General features: G+C 33.3%; 2 protein-coding genes across 3 annotated transcripts; both read right to left on the bottom strand.

Moving 5' to 3' along the window:
- Positions 1 to 3,931: 3,931 nt before the first annotated feature.
- Positions 3,932 to 21,900, bottom strand: LOC111396706 (pelargonidin 3-O-(6-caffeoylglucoside) 5-O-(6-O-malonylglucoside) 4'''-malonyltransferase-like). Of its 2 annotated transcripts, XM_023023175.1 has the most exons (3): positions 21,868 to 21,900; positions 21,287 to 21,768; positions 3,932 to 4,977 (listed from the first exon to the last, which is right to left on the bottom strand). In XM_023023175.1, the coding sequence occupies exons 2-3, from the start codon at positions 21,733 to 21,735 to the stop codon at positions 4,131 to 4,133; spliced, it is 1,296 nt and encodes a 431-aa protein (XP_022878943.1). In that variant the 5' UTR covers positions 21,736 to 21,768; positions 21,868 to 21,900; the 3' UTR covers positions 3,932 to 4,130. The 2 variants fall into 2 exon arrangements, with proteins under 2 accessions (XP_022878943.1, XP_022878942.1); XM_023023174.1 differs by lacking the exons at positions 21,287 to 21,768; positions 21,868 to 21,900 and adding an exon at positions 5,530 to 5,587 and having other exon boundaries at positions 3,932 to 5,433.
- On the bottom strand, positions 10,941 to 12,585 carry LOC111396707 (pelargonidin 3-O-(6-caffeoylglucoside) 5-O-(6-O-malonylglucoside) 4'''-malonyltransferase-like). Its single transcript, XM_023023177.1, has 2 exons — positions 12,528 to 12,585; positions 10,941 to 12,428 (listed from the first exon to the last, which is right to left on the bottom strand). Exon 2 carries the CDS (start codon positions 12,393 to 12,395, stop codon positions 11,100 to 11,102), a length of 1,296 nt encoding a protein of 431 aa, XP_022878945.1. The 5' UTR covers positions 12,396 to 12,428; positions 12,528 to 12,585; the 3' UTR covers positions 10,941 to 11,099.
- Positions 21,901 to 22,445: the final 545 nt, after the last annotated feature.

Genomic DNA, 22,445 nt, shown 5'->3' with positions numbered 1-22,445 from the left:
TAGTTCAAGTTCTTTGTTTTTGAGGGTTGAGGTTATAATGTCTATGGTAAGCTCCTGTCCCCCATATTCTAGGGCATTTCTGATATCTCTATACCTTTCACTTAGTGAATTTAGTAAGGCAATAACCTGTTGATCATCAGATAATTCTTCATCACAGTTTTCTAAGTCTTGAATCAATTTAGTAAATTTGTCAAGATTTTCTTCTAAACCAAAAGTAGGATCAAATCTGAAGTTATAAAATTGCCTTAAGAGATAGCATTTATTAGGCATGGATTTAGTTAGATACATTGTTCCTAACTTAGTCCATAAAGCTTCAGCAGAGGTAGTTTCTCCAACTTTCCTAATTACATTATCAGAAAGGTGAAGAAAAATGGTATTCCAGGCAGTATCATCCAATTCTTGTCTCTTATATGCACTTGTCTCTGCAGCCCAGGTTCCATCAAGGGCTGCAGCACATCTCTGCTGTAATAGCAAGGCCCTCATTTTCTGGCGCCAGAGATTAAAATCTCCAGTGCCATTCCATATTTCAATTTCAAATTTATGTGTAGTAGTAGACATGATGATCAACACAAGGCAACAGATTGTAAATGAACAGAACAGCAAGTAAAAATTGATTCAAGAAAGATATTAAGGTAGCTGGCAGGTAATTATTAAAATGCAACAGAGATTACTTTGCAGATACTTAGCATACAATTTGCAAGATTATTAATATCAATTTTTTTGGAAAAAAAAAAAGGTTTAATGGGTGGTAACCCTTTTATTCCACTGCTCCCTCAGATTCCCAGAACGAGATCTTGGACAAAGGAAAGCAGAGGAGGGTAACTTACCTTAATAACAAATTCAAAAAACTTACAAGAGCAGTATCAATTTAAAGAAGTGGGTTGTAGAGATATACCAGAGTCTGAAATTTTTCAAAAATTTCAGAAGTGACTGCAGAAAAGAACCAAGATATGAGCAAGAATTACAGTGCAGGTGTGAATGCCAGTCAATCGACAGTGACTCAGTAGAACTCAGCAGAATCGGAACGAGTCAACACAGTTCGCCAAAACTCAGTACGAGTTGTACTTGATAAAACTCAGTAACGAGTCAACTCAATAATCATTTGAACTCATGCACAAAGACAACCAGAGGTGAGTTTAAACGAGTTGTAAAGAATATCTCAACAATTATTAAAGATTTCAAGAAACGCAACAGATCTAGTTCATAGATCAAAAAATTCGTTTAACGATCCAACCAAAAAACAGGATTTGGGGCAAAATACAAAACACCCCGCTTTTCAAAGAACAATCGTTTGTCTCAAGTTTTACAGATCTGAAATATTTTGTATAAAACAAAAAACTTAGGGTTTTAAAGTGGTTCGAACAGACAAATCCAAAACAAAAATTTCAGAAAAAGAGTGACTCTGATAATACTTGTTATTCAAAATCATTTGAATAAGGATCGATTTGTAGAAACAGAGAAATAAAGATTGCAGAAAATTAGAAAAAGAACTCGAGATAACACGATATGTTTTTGCCCTAGAATAGGGCTCGGATGTTCAGTCGTTAGACTTAGTCACCCGTTGAGCATCTACAATGAGATTGTGCTCAAGATCCACTAATATCAACCAAATAATTAGTACAAATATTCGAAGAAATCAGAGATTCCTTCGATAATTTTTCTAACCTCTCTATTTACAAGATCTGTAATCTACGCACGTTACAATCTCAAAGATTGCACTAAGCACTCACTGATTCACACAGAAAAAGAGATTGAACTTCACAACACAAAGGAACGATTACAGAGCTAAGCAAGAAAACCCTAGCACTGAGAAGACAAAGAAGAAAGACCCCAAAATTCTCACTCATAGTAAGTGCAAAAGAAAGTCGTGACCAAGTATTTAAAGTATAAGTCCAAAAGTCATAATCCAAGGGTCAAGATAAAACCACATCGACGGCTGATATTAACCCTTAAAAAGAGAGGCATTAGGTGCTATTTCAAGAAACACGATTTCACTTAAATCTTGCATTTTATCAAAGACACAGAACCGACTCAACTGGACAGGTTCAACCGGCCAAGAATAAATAGTGAGGCAGGCAAACTTTAACAGTGGTTAAAAAAATGAAAATTTTTTAGGTTTATGCGCAATATTATTTTATTGGAGAATATGTAGTAGATAAGAAGAGAGAAAAAATAATTTTTAATTTAATGGGGGCCAAATAGGGGCTAAGATTCGTGGGTTTGTGCACCAATATCAAGAACTTGAAATCGTTGGTTTGACGTAGGAATGTCAAACGGGCCGAGCGGCACGAGCCGCTCTGCTCGTTAAAACTCAGCTTGTGGGTTGACGAGCTCTAGCAGAGCAAGGGGTTCAATCCCATGAGCTCGTCAAAAAATATGTAAATTTAAAAAAAAAGGTCAAAAAAAGCGCAAAAAAAAAAAAAAAATTTTTAGGATGAGCACGACTGAAGTGACTATACATACAAATCTATTTACGGATCTATATGCTTCGATTGGAACTGGAAGTTCCAGAACAGGCGGCTAGTATACCACCATAATGAAACTAAGCTCGTGGGCTCATCCCCGAGCTCGTGGGCCGAGCCCAGCTCGAGCTCGTCTTTCTCGAGCCACGAGCCCGAGCCGAGCCATTACCATCTCTAGAAACATCAAATACCAAGAATAGAAAGCAAAGCATGATAAGAGTTTAGATAGTAAAACATTGTAGTTAGAAAAATCGCAATCTTGTAAAAAAATAATCATAGAAAGTAAATTGAGTTCATTATTATTGATCCATAGTTTAACAAGTTCACAACACATGTCCTCATCTGATATCTAAACTAAACTAATATTATTCCAAATCATAAAAAAAAAATAATAAATACATATATTTTTGACAATCCAAATCATAATTTAACAAAATTACAGCAGCAAATCATGTTCAAAGCTTTAGAATCCCTAACATAAACTCTCATTTCTCAAACATTTAACGCTTGTCTGCCACTGCTGAATGAATCGTCAATCGCCTTTTACCTGTTGGTTTGCTAATTTCTACTGAATCGTCTCTTTCACTCTTCTCTCTCGATAAGTCTTAGATTTTCATTGAAACAATTTTTCTATTGTTATTTTTTATTTGTTATTTTTGAACTTATTATACACTTGTGAGTTGTGATTTGCATAGAAAAATAAATGTTTGTGTGTCTAGATGATTAATGAACTTATTTGTGTTTTGGAAATAACGAATGAGAGAGTATATTGACTGTATGAAAATGTTAAATTTCTATAAATAGTATTACTACTTTCTAATTTCATAAAATAGTTAGAGAATGAAATTCGTCAATTCCCATTAAGCCTAATTTCTATCAATCCTTGTACATCTAAACTTATCTTGTTTAATTCTTATTTAACATCTCAGTAGTAAGACGAAGGGAATTTTAACCAAACTATAATATCAAAATGTGACTCTACATTCACCAACCGCTATGTGACAATATAAAAATCAAACAAGAAAAATTAAATAAAAATGAGGAAATATGCATTGGTTATATTAATATCTTTTAGTAACCAATTTTGATAATAATTTATTCACAAATTTCATGAAAAATTTGAATGTAATTTAACATTTAAAATTATTAGTTCTTATATAAACTTATATGCTAACTTATTTTAAATATATTACAACAATGTGGAAAAGTAAACCGTGAATTAAAATAGAACCAAACCGTAAATTAGGGTTTGATTTGGTTTGGTTCGCAAAATGAAATTGTATAGTTTGGTTTGGAAAAATTTCAAACCGCATAAAATGGTTTGAGTTAAAAATATAATACAAACCGTCCAAATCGAACCACGTTTACCCCTATTCTTAAATATGCATAAGATGTTATTTATAAATAGAAAACCTCTTAAATACATTCTTATACTGTTGACCATCTAGAACAAACCGAGTCGAAAGAAATGACATAAAATTCACATAGAAACCTTGTGAACATTATTATTGATGAAACACAATCAAACTGAAACAACATATAATTAACAAACAAGATTCGTCATCGTCCAAGACTCAAAATGAAGCTGAAATAAAATTACAAGACACTTTATTTGACTCCCACAAACGATGGCTTCATTTGAATCTCATTGACGATGACTTTTTGAAACTAAGTAACGAGTTTTTTGATTTCCTCATCTTGTTCGAAATAAGGCATGTCTTCCTTGTGCAAATGCAACCATGCTTCAATTCCATCGTCCTCTTTGGTATTCATCAATATGATAAGGTTCTTCACTGGAATATTCACAATGCTTGTCCAAATGGGTGTTCCGAAACCAAAATCCTTTTCATAATATCCGAACTTAGACCAGTCAGTAAACCATAAGCAGTTCAAGTTATCGTCATTCGATTTTTCACATATATCTATGTATTCATCAACCATGACTTTGTATCCAAACTCACCATCAGACAATAAGTTGGTACATTCCGCAACGGCTTTTCTTGTTGCACTATCCACTATAGGAACCAAGCGTTCAAAGTCCAAACTCTTGGTTTCTTCTGCAGCGTATTCCTCAAGTCCCATTGACACTAAGTTTCCACAAGAATATTTCGACAAAGGTGGAATTGTTCTTTCTCGAATATTAGCTGCCACATGTATGAGGCAAGCCCGTGGTTTCCCAAGTTTTGCGCGATCAGAGCGCAAAAGTGCCTCCGTTAAAAAGGAAGTAACCATCAACACCCTCGAGGGTGGACGTTCTCTTTTTACGTACAAGTGGTTAACTCTGTCTCTTAGGTTTGCTATCACCTTCTTACCGAATAAGATCCTCTTGGTCACAATGTTAGAGTCCCTAGTTCTTGAGGTTCCAAAATCAAGCTCACCTAGATTCCGACCTGGAAAGTAAAATGGGGAATCAAAATTTGGGATAATGGGTTCACCAGTGGAGTCTCCTCGGGTGGCCTTTGTCCATGCAGATAAGAATATGCCAAGTGAACATGCATCAACAATCCTATGTGAAATGCATGCACCAATGGCTATCCCTCCACATTTAAATTTGTTTATTTGAATGGACAAAATTGGATCTGTGAATTCATCAGCAGCACCGACTTCTAGTGGAAGAAGATCATTTAGCTCCCCAGGTTCCACCCCAGAGCCAATAATATCAAGAAGCTCACAATCCACTTGAGCTTCTACGTACTCAGCACCTTCATCGTTACAATCAACCGAGTATGCCTTTTTGATATATCTTCCGGCAAAAGGGTAAAACTGGGGCAAGACTTGGGCCAGAGATTCTTCCATATTTTTAAGTACATGTTCCATTTTGTCATTGAATGGATAGTAGAGAATGCCAACGACATTCATAGTTGGATTAATCTCATCGATGGATGCAATTTTGTAACTTCGACGATTCTCCGGAGTTGGTGTGCATGGCTTTATCAACTTTCTGCTCAAAATCTTCACCTTCATTCTGATGCTACAAAATAATGCAGACACTGTTATGTTATTATCAATTTCTAAAGCAAGATATCTGATAATAGATACGCGAGAAATCAGTGTCTATGTTACTTACCTTAATAAAATGGTAATTAAGAAGACTTCAAATCTTCAATGTGCGAGTTAGAAGGTGCATGACATGATTTATTTATATGGTGGCCATTGCTTAACAACGCACGTCAAAAGACTATAGTTTTGCATGTTTCACGTTGTTTGGTGGGGGCAGTTGGTGCTGCACAAAATAATTCATTATCTTCTTCATTAACTAATATCAAGCTGGATGATCCAAGTAATTTATAAAAGAAGGTGAAGAGGAAATTGGAGACCGTAATGTTATTACGGAAGACGAGGAGATTGGAGTAGCAGATTTTTCTAATAATTTTCAAGATTTTGAGGAGATTCCCATACCAAAAGCTCACCCATATAGTCGTACCCACAGCTGTCCAAACAGGGAGACCCCACTTCTTATGCTTACTATACAATAATCGCATTTAATGTTGGCGAATTACTTCTCTTCTTTTTTCAGATCATATTTTAATTAATTAGCCAACGACATGTTAAAAATATATGTTAATAGAAGATGAAGAAATCAATATATGTTTCCTTAAAATAAGTAAAATGATGGCTGTACAGGCTTGTGGACTAGGCACATCTGAGGTGGGTGGAGTGGGGGGTGGGTGATTATTTAAAAAATAAAAAATAAAAAATTCACCCACCCCCTTACATGTGAATGGTTTCCCTATGAACAACCAACATACTTGTTAAAATAAAGAGTATTATAGAGCTTATAAATATAAGTTATTCTACAAATTTAAGATTCTCTCTAATATGCAAAAAACACTCTTTATAAATAGAGAGTTTGACATGACCCATTATGAATCACTTTCTTGGATTCGAAACGTGTCAAGCACCAATGGTAGATACGAGTTAAATGCCAACCCACTAACAAGACTAAGAGATGAAAGCTAAGGGAGCGAATGAGATTTGATATTCGAGTAGTATAGTCGTAAATGAAGGATACTAGGTAATGTGCGCATCAATTTGTCTAGTATCGTGGCTAATGAGTTAAGTATCTCGAGGAGTACTTTTGCGAGAATGAAATTCAAATGAATGACAAGGGCACACACAAACGATGGAACAAATTATATAATTCGATACAAAGACGAACCTTAGCATGACTTGATATTTCATGATTCCTCTTAAATCTAAGGACACAAAAATTTTGATTGATAAATTTTTTTTCGTGTGTGATATTGTAATCAAGTAATATAATGTAAATAAATTATCACTCCCATGAGGACCAAGTATTTAATTTGATTTAAATTAAACTGTCTCTAAGTGAATAGGGCAATATGATTGATTTGCATTATAGCTAATTAATGTAGAAATATCTAAAAGCTAAACTAAACGACCTAGTAAGAAATTTTTATAAACTCAGCTAATGAAAAGGATCAGGACTTCGAATCTCCCTTTATTGTCTCATTTCAACAACAATTCAAAATAATGATAACATTCGTTTAAATTTGACGATCAATGTTCCTATTTTTTTTCAATAATCACTCTCAAGTATAATTAAATCTAATCTCACATATGACCATATTATATCTCTATGATGGAAGCAAATATGTAAACATTTATTAAAATATAATAACATTCATTTAAATCATGCAAGACATAATGGTATATCTCTATCCCATATTGTACTTTATAATGATCGTTGTTACGCACTATAATCCTTATTCTTTTCTTGAAATAAACAAAGATCACAAATCAATTTAATTATTAGAAAATTAATTGAAAGCATTAAACTTATAAAAAATATTCAAGCTAAAACAATCATCAAATGTCAAAGTCTCGAAATTGGAATTAAAATGTCAAAATAAAAGTTTGTATTCATCCTTAGTGACTAGAAATTTAGCCTAGCATCATAAAGTAACAAAAATACATAATTGAATATTGAGATATCACCCGAGTTTTAATTATAGAAAGAAAGAAAGGAAAACTTGAGAATTATTTCTCCAATGCTTCTTGAATAATGTCATTCTGCATTCATTTCCTTCATCCGAAATTCATTCAATAAAAATGAGTTTGCATTTATGAATGTATAATTTTGTATCTTTCCTCCTGTTTTCTCTCTAAAGGTTGGTATCTAAAAATTTGTCCCCCCCCCCCCCCCCCCCCAACTGGTTTGATACGTTGTAAGTTGGGGTTAATTTTACGAGATATTGTGGATCTACAAATAAAAAGTTGGTAAATTTTCCCCCCCCCCCCCCCAAAAAAAAGTAGATTGAAAAGAGTTTGACTTGAATTCCAAAAAGATGCTCAATCGATAAAAGAAACACCGGAAAGAACCATGCAATCACATTGTTATGACTATTGTAATTGGCGTGGCTACTATTGTAGCACAAGCAAATAGTCAAACCACCTTGCGATCACATGGAAGGTTCCTTGCAATCGCAAGGCCTTCTTTTTGGCCTTTTCCATTTTAGTTTCTATATTCCTTCATTTGTTCAACTTGAATGCTTCCTAGTTTGAAATAGGGATCCTTCATCTTCAAATGCCTCCAATTTGGCCCACGTCGTCCTTAATTTTCCATCTTTGGTTCATATCATGTTTGAAAGATTTGTAATTAAGTTTCCAAACTTCTAGAATTGTTAAATTTTGTCTTTTTTTTTTCCTTCTTTTTATCATTAGCCTTCAACATCTAATTTATTCTATAACAATCAATATATAGCTAAATTATGTAGTAATTCCATCAAAGTGACTCCCAAATATTCACTTTCCTAGATTCGGATAAGTGCAAAAAATCACACTTATGAACTCTCTCCAAATTCCCATATATGGGTTTATGGTTTTTGTAACATAAAATTAAATATCTATATACTTAATTTATTTGATAAATTTAACTTAATGTTCATATTATTTTATAATTTTGCTGGCCGAGAAGTAGAGAGTATACTTAATGATTGATTTTAATGAAAATTTAAACAATTTGAGTCTTTCTTATGTATTCATTGAGTTTATTTCCAAAATTGAATCTCGATTTAGTAAGCATGTGGGTCTTTACTTTGGTCATTACTTTAAAGGATGAGTTTTGTTCACGATGTATTTCATTAATTTAAATTTGAGAATAAGAATGATATGAAAAATTATTAGGGACATAAGTGCTATAATTAACAAAGATTAAGAACATTAAATGCAATTAAAATGTTGTGTAAGAAATAAAAATTGTGTAAATATAATCGGGAATGGATCCTGTGACAATGCATATGAAAATAAATTTGTTACCATTTAATTTCTCCCTACTATCAATCACTGAACCTTTTCTCCAATCTCCAAAAGTATAATTGCAATGTAATTTAGATTCTCAGTTTATTTCATCAACAATAACTCATGTTTGTATAAAATTTCAAAATCAATAAATTGTTTTTCATATACAATTGATCGTGGAAATTTATAGAAGTTTCGTAAATGGTCACTGTTATAAAAACCAACATAAAATCTTACTTAAATATCACGATGAACCAACACAGGTTCTTTCTTACAATATATAAGACATTACCATGTTTGAATAAACAATTATAAGTGTCATTAATGAGTTATGCCCAAAAATCATTTAATACTATATCAAATATATCATCCACTGGTACGCTTTTTCCATTTTGCACAGGGCTGAAGAACCATAGATTAGTGGGTTTGTCAACTGTCACAGATAATGACGTGGCGTAAGCACAAACATAAAGCATTGAACAAAACGCGATCGATATCTTCGTTGATTTCCCATCAATTACCTCAGCATGATCATGTTTTACTATCCATATATTCATAAGACTAAAAAATTAAGCAATAAATTAAGATTTGAGGGTTTGTGCACCAATATCAAGAACTTGAAATATATCGTTGGTTTGAAGCATCAAATACCAAGAATTGAAAGCAAAGCATGATTAGAGTTTAGACAGTTATAATTAGAAAAATCGCAATCTCGTAAAAAAAAAAAAATCTAATCCTAACTTAATTAACAATTAAAAAGCCTAAAATAAACTGCACAAAAGCCATTAAAATAAGTAAAGTTGAAACCTCATGCAATACACATCACAGATTTCAATACTCTACTTCTTAAATAATTCAAATCATATTTGAATTAATAACATATCGCGTGTAAAAAATAAATATATATGTTCAACAAAAATGAGGAAAAATCATTTTCTTTAACAAAAAAAAAAAAGGAAGAGTCAAAACACAGAATTGTTGGAGTCTATAAAAAAAATTTAATATCTAAATTTAAAGATACACTTAAATACGCGTAAGATGTTATTTATAAATACAGAACCTCTTGAAGACATTCTTATACTGTTGACTATCCAGAACAAACTGCATCCAAAGAAATGACATAAAATTCACATAGAAACCTTATAAACATTATTATTGATGAAACACAATCAAACAGAAACAACGTATAATTAACAAACAAGATTTCGTTGGGAAATGGGTGATTTGTGTGTATTTAAGTTGTGTCTCAAGTTATGTGTGTGTATGTGTCTTTTGGACTTGAACCTCACTTAGCGATATTAATTTCCTTTTGAGGGAGCTATAATAGCCTTGAATTACGTCCCTTTGACCAAACTTCAATTGTTTCACATACAGTATTAATTTATGCTCTAGTTCATAGCGGGTAGCATTCTTAATGACTATGCGCTCTAATCTTGATTCTAGTAAGTCACTAGAGAATAGCACAATCTTATAGTCACAACTTTATGGCAACTCTTATATAGGTGAGTCCTCCAAGGGTGCGTGTGACCTACACCTCGCAAGAATTCTCGCTTTTCGCTTCGACACACATTTAGAGTTAAATCTTTTCTAGCATCACATTTATATGCACAACTTTGTGTGTATATGAGCTGAAAGAATTCAGCAAGGGCTATCATAATGATGCCTTAAGCTCCTAATAATTAATTGGAGAATGGTTTAAGGAGGTGGTGAGAAATATCTATAATTCTTATAGCTACCACTAAAATTTTTGGAAGAAAAATAGATATAAATGATAGAAGTAAAAATTAGTGTCAATCTTTCAATCATTTAATTTTCGGTTTTTTAACAAAATTAAAACCCCTTAATGCTATAGTGTAACTTGTATACAAGTTGGATTTATTTCCATGAATGTAGGGTTAAAATTTTCCCTATAAAAGGGATTGATTTTCATGCCACTTGATACATATAACTTGAGATACACCTTGAATATACACAAATCACCAATTTTTCCCCATAATCTAAAGTCATATTGCCTTCCCTTCTTACGGATACATTCAATGCTACTCGGCTCCAAGATAATATTTATGTGGTTTACGGCCGGTTCTCTTTTTATGGGCATGACCACAGGGAGATAAAGAACGAACTTTTATCGAGTTGTCAAAATATATAAATAGAATGTATATGGAGGATTTTTGTGTACTATGATACTTTAATTTTATGTTAAAATTGAAAGTTAAAAGTTCTAATATGAAAGGATAAAATTTTTATTCTTAAGTTACAGCAGATTCCTCATCGTCCAAGACTCCAAATGAAGCTGAAATAAAATTACAAGACACTTTATTTGACTCCCACAAACGATGGCTTCATTTGAATCTCATTGACGATGACTTTTTGAAACTAAGTAACGAGTTTTTTGATTTCCTCATCTTGTTCGAAATAAGGCATGTCTTCCTTGTGCAAATGCAACCATGCTTCAATTCCATCGTCCTCTTTGGTATTCATCAATATGATAAGGTTCTTCACTGGAATATTCACAATGCTTGTCCAAATGGGTGTTCCGAAACCAAAATCCTTTTCATAATATCCGAACTTAGACCAGTCAGTAAACCATAAGCAGTTCAAGTTATCGTCATTCGATTTTTCACATATATCGATATATTCATCAACCATGACTTTGTATCCAAACTCACCATCAGACAATAAGTTGGTACATTCCGCAACGGCTTTTCTTGTTGCACTATCCACTATAGGAACCAAGCGTTCAAAGTCCAAACTCTTGGTTTCTTCTGCAGCGTATTCCTCAAGTCCCATTGACACTAAGTTTCCACAAGAATATTTCGATAAAGGTGGAATTGTTCTTTCTCGAATATTAGCCGCCACATGTATGAGGCAAGCCCGTGGTTTCCCAAGTTTTGCGCGATCCGAGCGCAAAAGTGCCTCCGTTAAAAAGGAAGTAACCATCAACACCCTCGAGGGTGGACGTTCTCTTTTTACGTACAAGTGGCTCACTCTGTCTCTTAGGTTTGCTATCATCTTCTTACCGAATAAGATCCTCTTGGTCACAATGGTAGAGTCCCTAGTTCTTGTGGTTCCAAAATCAAGCTCACCTAGATTCCGACCCGGAAAGTAAAATGGGGAATCAAAATTTGGGATAATGGGTTCACCAGTGGAGTCTCCTCGGGTGGCCTTTGTCCATGCAGATAAGAATATGCCAAGTGAACATGCATCAACAATCCTATGTGAAATGCATGTACCAATGGCTATCCCTCCACATTTAAATTTGTTTATTTGAATGGACAAAACTGGATCAGTGAATAAATCAGCAGCACCGACTTCCAGTGGAAGAAGATCATTTAGCTCCCCAGGTTCCACCCCAGAGCCAATAATATCAAGAAGCTCACAATCCACTTGAGCTTCTACGTATTCAGCACCTTCATCGTTACAATCAACCGAGTATGCCTTTTTGATATATCTTCCGGCAAAAGGGTAAAACTGGGGCAAGACTTGGGCCAGCGATTCTTCCATCTTGTTAAGTACATGTTCCATTTTGTCATTGAATGGATAGTAGAGAATGCCAACGACATTCATAGTTGGATTAATCTCATCGATGGATGCAATTTTGTATCTTTGACGAGTCTCAGGAGTTGGTGTGCATGGCTTTATCAACTTTCTGCTCAAAATCTTCACCTTCATTCTGATGCTGGTATATCAACGCCTACACTTGCTCTGCAAAAAAAAATATAGGCACTTTGTATGTTATTATGAATTTCTAAAGCCAGATATCAAAAAATAGATATGGGAGAAATCAGTATCGATATTACTTACCTTAATAAAATTGCAATTAAGAAGACTTCAAATCTTCAATGTATGAGTTAAAAGGTGCATGACATGATTTATTTATACAGTGGCCACTGCTTAACAACTCACGTTAAAAGACTAAAGTTTTGCATGTTTCACGTTGTTTGGTGGGGGCAGTTGGTGCTGCATAAAATAATGCATTATATTCTTCATTAACCAATGTCGAGCTGGATAATCCTGCCAGGCACGTGAAGAGGAAATTGGAGACCGTAATGTTATTACGGAAGACGAGGAGATTGGAGTAGCAGATTTTTCCAATAATTTTCAAGATTTTGAGTAGATTCCTATACCAAATCCTCACCCATGTCGTCATCACCCACCCACAGCTGTCCAAATGTAGAAACCCCAATTTTTATGCTTACTATATATTAATCGCATTTAGAGTTAACAAAATGCTTTGCTTCTTGAATTATTCAGAAACGAAGCGTTCAAAGTCCAAACTTTTGGTTTTTTGTGCAGTGTATTCCTCAATTCCTATTGACACTAATTTTTCAAAAGAATATTTCGATAGAGGTGAAGATGTTCCTTCTCGAATGTTAGCTACCACATGTACGAGGCAAGCCAATGTTTTCCCATGATTTTCACGATCAGAGCACTAAAGAGCCTCCGTTAAAAAGGAAGTGATCATCAACACCCTCGAGGGTGGATGTCCTCTTTTTATTTGAAAAAGATTGTCAATAGCTAATTAATAATTAATAGATGTGACCCTTTTTGTTTAAATCTTGCTTGCTACCGTTGTCACGTTTGCTCTCTATAGGATACTTGTAGGTGCAAATTTTTTTGTAGTACATGTAATTGCAAATTTATATCAATATCATAATACAGACTTTTAATACGAATTACTCATTTATGAAAGAAAGTTATAAAAAGTTAAGATTGCAATGCACGAATTAAGCTTTATTAAGATTCATGAATTAAATTTGATATAAATGGCAAATGTCAACATTTAAAGATGAAATCTTATTCATTTTTCAAATTTTCAGTGTACACAAGTACAAGATATCATATTTTTCCTCCTACTTTATGCGAACTTATTATTACTTTTTTTGTTAATCCACTTACTATTAGAATTGATAATAATTAAATAGAATAAATTTCTAATTACGCTTTTATTGACTAGTAATTATGATGGAAAAAATGGCCCTTCACATTTAGCCCTCGTTTGGCCCCCATTATAATGAGATTTCGGAAATAATATATTTTGAAAAAGTAATTTTTGGGAGAATGTGTAGTTAATAAAGAAAGAAAAGTTTTTGATTTATGTGTGTTATTATTTTATTTATATATACGCAATTTTTTATTGGTACCAAAATAATTTTCTTTGTGTCACATATAAGGACGATTACCAAAGTTGCGTTACTCCAAAGCAGTAAATAACGTGCCATGTTGGACGCGTTACTCCAATAAATTAAATAATGTATCAACGTTGGACACGTTACTCAAATAAACTAAATAATGTAACTGAATCATTTTTTTATGTCTCCCTCATTTTTAATGAAAATAATGTTGTTTATTTTATTCTATACCAAAAAGAAATCTACTTTTCTAATTGGCAGATTCCTGGCCCGTTGTATTATAAAATTAAAAAAATAAAAATAAAAATCATATCATATTAATTCGAGTTGGTGAGACTAATCCTTCAAATATTAAGTTTGAATGAAATTTCAAACTCAATAAATTGTTATTCATATAATTGAAGTTTCAAAAATGGTCACTTAGCTACAAAAGCTAATGTAAAATTCTACTTGTGACAGGTAAATACCAGGGTGAACTAACAGAGGCTCCTTCTTTCAAATACACAATACATTATTGAGTTTGGATTAAAAAAAAAAATAAAAAAAAAATTATAACTGTTATTAATGAGTTATGTCCAAAAACGATTTAAGACTATATCTAATATATCATCTAATGGAACACTTTTTTCCATTTTGCAAAAGTCTCAAGAATCATAGATTAGTGGCAATCGAAGAAATTATAATGAAATTGGAAAAATAAGAGATATTGTTAGTCTACTACGCACTTAATTGTCTGATATAGGCAGAAGCATAAAGCAATGAACAAAACGCGATTGATATCTTGTTGATTTTCCATCGAATATAAGACTAGGAAACTGTGCAATAAAGACTCGTGAGGTTTATGCACAAACATCGGGATTTCATCAGCAATCTAAGTATAAGTTGAGACGGTATCATCTCATTAGAGATAACATGCAAAAGAATAATGTAAAGGTAAAACATATGCCTATAAATGATAATGTTACTAGCTTCCTTGTGCTTGATAGGGCAGAAGGAATTTTCGGTTGAGCGGTGAAATGCATAGAGACACAAAAAAAAAAAAAAAAATCACCAATGATAAAAGTACTCTATTGGATCAACATTGACAATAAGAGATGAAAGCTAAGGGGGCGAATGTGATTAGATATTTGAGTAGTATAGCCATAAATGAAGGATAATAGGTGATGTGTGTATCAATTGTATAGTATCATATCTAACAAGTTAAGTATCTTGAGGAGTACTTTTGCAAGAATGAAATTCAAACAAATGAGAGGGGCACACACAAACGGTGGAACAAATGATTTAATTTGATACAAAGACGAACCTTATCATGACTAATATGTCATGAATCCTCTTAAATCTAAGAACGACACAAAAAATTGATCAATAAAATTTTTTGAGTGTGTGATATTGTAATCAAGTAATATAATGCAAATAAACAATCGTTCCCATGAGGGCCAAGTATTCGATTTGATTTTAATTAATCTCTCTCCAAGTGAATACCACAATATGATTGATTTGCGTTATAGCTAATTAATCTAGAAATATCTAAAAGATAAACTAAATGAACCACTAAGAAGTTTTTATAAACTCAGCTAATGACGAGCATTAGGATTTCGAATCTCCCTTTATTGTTACGTTTTAACAATTCAAAATAATGATAACACTCATCTAAATTTGACTATCAGTGTTCCTAATTTTTCAATAATCTCTCTCAAGTATAATTCAATATAATCTCACATATGACCATATTATATCTCTATGATGGATGCAAATGTGTAAATATGTATTAAAATATAAGAACATTCGATTAAATCATGCAAAACATAATGGTATATCTTTTTTCCATATCGTACTTTATAATGATTGTTATTACGTGTTATAATCCTTATTCCTTCTCCCGAAATAAAAAATGATCACAAATCAATTTAATTATTAGAAAAGTAATTGAAAGCATTAAACTTATAAAAAATCATTCAAGCTAAAACAATCATCAAATGTTAAAGCCTCGAAATTGGAATTAAAATATCAAAACAGAGTTTCATATTCATAGCATCATAAAGTAACAAAAATACATAATTGAATAATGAAATATCAGCCTAGTTTTAATTATAGAAAGAAAGAAATGGAAACTCGTGAATTGTTTCTTCAATCCGTCTTGAATAATGTCATTCTGCATTCTTCTCCTTCATTCGAAATTCAATCAATAATCATGAGTTTGCATATATGAACGTATATTTTTGTATCTTTCCTCTTGTTTTCTCTCTAAAGGTTGGTATCTCAAAATTTAACCCCCTAAAGTAGGTTAAAAAGAGTGACTTGAATTCCAAAAAGATGCTCAATTGAAAAAAGAAACACCAAAAAGAACCATGCGATCGCATGGTTATGGCCATTGTAATTGGTGTATATAGTCAGACCGCCTTGCCATCACATGGAAGGTTCCTGGCAATCGCAAGGCCTTCTTTTTTGCATTTTCCATTTTAGTTTCTACATTCCTTCATTTGTTCAACTCGATTGCTTCCTTGTTTGAAATGGAGATCCTTCATCTTCAAATGCCGCCAATTTGGCCCACATCATCTTTAATTTTCCATCTTTGGTTCATATCATGTTTGAAAGATTTGTAATTAAGTTTCCAAACTTTTAAAATTGTTAATTTTTGTCTTTTTTTTGGGCCAATGCACTTCTTTTGATCGTTAGCCTTCAAAATCGAATTTATCCTATATGACAATCAATATTTCACCAAATTATGTAGTAATTCCATCAAAGTGATTCTCAAATATTCACTTTCCTAGATTCAGATAAGTGCAAAAATCACACTTATAACTCTCTCCAAATTCCCATTAAGGGTATATGGTATTTGTAATGTAAATTAAATTTTTATGTACTTAATTTATTTGATGCATTTAACTTGATGTTCATATTATTTTATAATTCTGTTGGCCGAGAAGTATCGAGTATACTTAATGATTGATTCCAATGAAGATGTAAACAACTTGAGTCTTTCCGTTGGCATTCATTGAATTTATTTCCAAAATTGAGTCTCGATTCAGTAAGCATGTGGGTCTTTACTTTGGTCATTACTTTAAAGGAGAGAAAAAAGTGGCCCTTCACATAAATACAACTTTGTGGCTCAATTTTTTATTGGTACCAAATAACTTTCTTTGTGGCACATATAAGGACGATGACTAAAGTTTCTTTACTCCAAAATATTAAATAATGTACCCACGTTGGACTTGTTACTCCAATAAATTAAATGATGCACACGAATCAATTTTTTATGTGTACTCATCACCATTTAATGCAAATAATATTATTTATTTTATCCTATATTGGGAATGAAATCTCCTTTTCTAATGGGCAGTTTCCCGATGTGTTGTTTTATAAAATTAAGAAGTGTAATACTATTCATAGTCGCTCACTGCAATAGTCACTCTACGTGACATTTTACATGACGATTTGTAATTTGATGCATTAATGTAGTAGTTTATTATTACCTTATGCATCAAATCGCTAACCGTCACATGTATGCGATGTAGAACAATTGCGACAGTAATAGACTACAAATAGTATTATTCAATTATAAAAGTGTATCATATTAATTCGAGTTAGTCAAATTAATTCATCAAATATTGTTGTACTACTCTCTTCAAAGATATCCATAATAAAAATATCATAAGGTACTTGACAAGAAGAAATGTGTAATTAAACTTAAGTCCTCAGTTTAATTAATTTATCACTTTAAAATTTACTAAAATCGAGAATCGATCTATGTGATAATGCACATCAATAAATTTGCTACAATTTAACTTCTCCCCACTATTTGATAATGCGTTGATAATTGCAATGTAATTTACATTCTCAGTTTATTTCATCAATAATAACTAAAGCTTGTATGAAATTTCAAAATCATTAAATTATTTTTTATATTCTATTATTATTCATGGAATTGTATAGAAGTTTCACAAATGGTCTCTTAGAAAAACTACGTAAAATTTTACTTGTCAGCCTTAATTGCCATGGACGAACTAATACAGGTTCTTTCTTACAATATACAAGACATTATCATGTTTGAATAAACAATTATAAGTGTCATTAATGAGTTATGTCCAAAAATGATTTAATAATATATCTAATATATCGTCTACTGGTACGCTTTTTCCATTTTACACGAGCCTGAAGATCAATATATTAGTGGCAATTGGAGAAATTGGAATGAAATTGGAAAAACGATAAATATTGTTAGACCACTGTCACACTTAATGACGTGATGTAAGCACAAGGATAAAGCAATAAAAAAAAGGCGATTGATAGCTCATTGATTACTGTCATTTTCTACTTTCTAGTATCCAATATATTCAAAAAAACTATGCAATAAAGAGTTGTGGGTTTGGGCACCAATATTAAGAACTGGAAATCATTGGTTTGAAGCATTAAATGCCAAGAATTGGAAGCAAATCATGATTAAAGTTGAGGAAGTAAAATGTTGTATTCAGAAAAATCGCAATCTTGTAAAAAACCTGAACGATACTAATTTAATTAACATTTAAAAAGTCTAAAATAAACTGCACAAAAGCCATTAAAGTTAAGTAAAACTGAAACCTCATGCAATACACCTCACGAATTTCAATACTCTACTTTTTAAATGATTCAAACATATTTGAATTAGTTAGCATTTGGCATGTAAAAAAATAAATATGTTAAATAAAAATGAGGAGAAATCATTTTCCTAAAAAATGAAGATTCAAAACACATATTGTGGGGATCTATAAATGAAGAATTCAATAAACTAAAAAAGAACACAAAGAATTACGTGGTTCGGCGCCAGTGTAGTAACCTATATCCACAGGAGAAGAGAGAGCTTGTATATTATTTACATATGTTTGGAGCTACAATGAAACGTATATAGTCGCATTACACCAAAGTTGCCTTATTAAGGATGAGGCAATCAATGAAAAAGAATAACGAATTATGGAAATCTTCTAAAACGTGATTGCGCCATAATATTCTCCAATATTAGAAAATCCTTCAAATATCTCTCTTCTCCAACACTCCCTCTCAAGTTGGTGCGAAACTATCGATGGAGCCCAACTTGGACAATATCTCATGAAATCTGGTAGTGGACAAGCCTTTGGTGAAAATGTCAGCTAATTGTTCACTACTACGAACGAAGGGAGTACAAATAACCTTGGCTTGGACTCGTTCTCATATAAAATGACAATCAACTTCAATGTGTTTTGTCCATTCATGAAAAACTGAATTTGAAGCAATATGAATAGTAGATTGATTATCGCAATACATCTGTCTGGGTTGTGACGAGCCAAATCCCAAATCTTTTTTCAAAGATTGAAGCCAAATAATTTCACTTGTAGTAGAAGCCATTGCCCGATACTCTTCAACACTAGAGCGTGCAACAACATTCTGCTTTTTACTCTTCCATGTCACCAAATTTCCTCCAACAAACGTGCAATACCCTGTTGTAGATCGTCTATCAATAGTACTGAAGCCTAATCCACATCTATGTATGCAGTAATAAGAGAATGACCATCCTTACACATCCATATACCTTTTCCAGGTGACCCCTTAAGATAATGCAAAATTCGATTAACAGCATCCATATGTGCAACTCTTGGAGAGTGCATAAAACGACTAATCAGGTTGACAGCATATGAGATATCGGGTCAAGTAATTGTGAGGTAAATCAGTCTGCCCACCAATCTTTGAAATTGACCCACATCAGATATCGAGTCGCCATCAAGTAGTAATTTTAAATTACACTCTATAGGCGTTTGAGCTAGCTTGACACCTAATTTACTAGTATCTTGTAACAAATCCAACACATATTTTCTTTGATTGAGAAATATGCCCTTCTTTGAATATGCAATCTCTAGTCCGAGAAAATTCCCAAATCTTCAATAGAAAATTGAGTATGAAGAATATTTTTTAGCCTTGATATTTCAACAAGGCCATCACCAGTAATAATTTATCATCAACATAAATCAAAACAATAATAGTACCACTCATACCTCTTTTCATGAACAAGGAAGAATCAGCATTACTTATCTCTAAACCATTCTTGATAAGAACGTGACTGAGTTTAGCATACCGTGCACGAGGTGATTGTTTAAGACCATATATAGATTTTCTTAATTAGCATGTGAGATCAATACGACCCTCCAATGGATGACCAGGAGGTATACTCATGTAAACTTCTTCTTCAAGATCACCATGTATAAATGCATTCTTTACATTCATCTGAAACAATTTCCAACCATGATTGACGGCTAGAGATAAAAGAACACAAAACGTGTTCATTTTGGCTACTGGAGCAAATGTCTCATTGTTGTCAACTCCATAAGTTTGAGTAAAACCCTTGGCAACAAGACGTGCTTTATGTCGTTCAATAGATCGATCACTTCGAAACTTCGTTTTATAAACACAGCGACATCTTACCGCCTTCTTTCCTAGAGATAGTTTCACAATCGACCAAGTGTTGTTATGATCAAGGGCTTGTAGCTCTTCTTGCATCGCTTGTTTCCAAATAGGACTAGAATTTGCTTGTCCAAAATTATTCGGCTCTTGACTTACGGCTTCATAAGTAACAAAGTCCTTTAATTTTTCTGGAGCCTTGGATATTCTATTTGACCTTTTAGGAACCTCTTCTGGAGCATCTGGTACATGTTCTGGTGACTTAGAACATTCGGTGTCCCTACTATTTCCATCTTGTTCAGTTCTTTCTATATCTCCATTCTTTATCGTAGTTTCATTTCGGTTAGGGCTTGCAATGTCGAAAGAAGAGGTCCATTTAGTGGGAAGCAAAAGCAGATCGTTCAAACTCTCCCTTTGAGGTAAATTCTTGTTCAAACTTTGCACTGTAAAATAAGGTTTATTCTCAGAAAACTGCACATCCCGTGATACAAATAGCTTCTGAGATTGAGGATCATAGCATACATATCCTTTTCTTGTCGAAGAATATCTGAAGAAGACGCATCGAATGGAACGAGGATTAAGTTTATCGCGATGCAGAGACTGGTGGTGCACAAAACAAACACAACCAAATATTCAAAGGTAAGACACGTTAAGTTTTCTCCCTTTTAAGACTTCCAATGGTGACTGAAAATGGATAACACGACTTAGGATCCTATTTATCAAGTAAACTACTGTTAGAACTCCGTGTGACCAAAACTTCTTCGGAATATTCATTTGAAGCATGAGAGCTCTCGTAGTCTCCAGAATATGTCTGTTTTTTTCTTTCGACCACTCCATTTTGTTGGGGTGTTCCAATACAACTAATCTGATGAATAATGCCCTTATCGTGAAGGAAGGCAGGAAGGGGACCCTTTGCAAATTCGGTTCCATTATCCGAATGAAAAACTAAGATTTTACTATCAAATTGAGTGGTCACCATGCTACGAGAATATGCCAAGTGAACATGCATCAACAATCCTATGTGAAATGCATGTACCAATGGCTATCCCTCCACATTTAAATTTGTTTATTTGAATGGACAAAACTGGATCAGTGAATAAATCAGCAGCACCGACTTCCAGTGGAAGAAGATCATTTAGCTCCCCAGGTTCCACCCCAGAGCCAATAATATCAAGAAGCTCAGAATCCACTTGAGCTTCTACGTATTCAGCACCTTCATCGTTACAATCAACCGAGTATGCCTTTTTGATATATCTTCCGGCAAAAGGGTAAAACTGGGGCAAGACTTGGGCCAGCGATTCTTCCATCTTGTTAAGTACATGTTCCATTTTGTCATTGAATGGATAGTAGAGAATGCCAACGACATTCATAGTTGGATTAATCTCATCGATGGATGCAATTTTGTATCTTTGACGAGTCTCAGGAGTTGGTGTGCATGGCTTTATCAACTTTCTGCTCAAAATCTTCACCTTCATTCTGATGCTGGTATATCAACGCCTACACTTGCTCTGCAAAAAAAAATATAGGCACTTTGTATGTTATTATGAATTTCTAAAGCCAGATATCAAATAATAGATATGGGAGAAATCAGTATCGATATTACTTACCTTAATAAAATTGCAATTAAGAAGACTTCAAATCTTCAATGTTTGAGTTAAAAGGTGCATGACATGATTTATTTATACAGTGGCCACTGCTTAACAACTCACGTTAAAAGACTAAAGTTTTGCATGTTTCACGTTGTTTGGTGGGGGCAGTTGGTGCTGCATAAAATAATGCATTATATTCTTCATTAACCAATGTCGAGCTGGATAATCCTGCCAGGCACGTGAAGAGGAAATTGGAGACCGTAATGTTATTACGGAAGACGAGGAGATTGGAGTAGCAGATTTTTCCAATAATTTTCAAGATTTTGAGTAGATTCCTATACCAAATCCTCACCCATGTCGTCATCACCCACCCACAGCTGTCCAAATGTAGAAACCCCAATTTTTATGCTTACTATATATTAATCGCATTTAGAGTTAACAAAATGCTTTGCTTCTTGAATTATTCAGAAACGAAGCGTTCAAAGTCCAAACTTTTGGTTTTTTGTGCAGTGTATTCCTCAATTCCTATTGACACTAATTTTTCAAAAGAATATTTCGATAGAGGTGAAGATGTTCCTTCTCGAATGTTAGCTACC

This window comes from Olea europaea, chromosome 7 (genome assembly GCF_002742605.1).
Source record: "Olea europaea var. sylvestris chromosome 7, O_europaea_v1, whole genome shotgun sequence".
In the NCBI taxonomy this organism is placed as follows: Eukaryota; Viridiplantae; Streptophyta; class Magnoliopsida; order Lamiales; family Oleaceae; genus Olea; species Olea europaea.
This window is presented reverse-complemented; position numbering and strand designations above follow the sequence as displayed.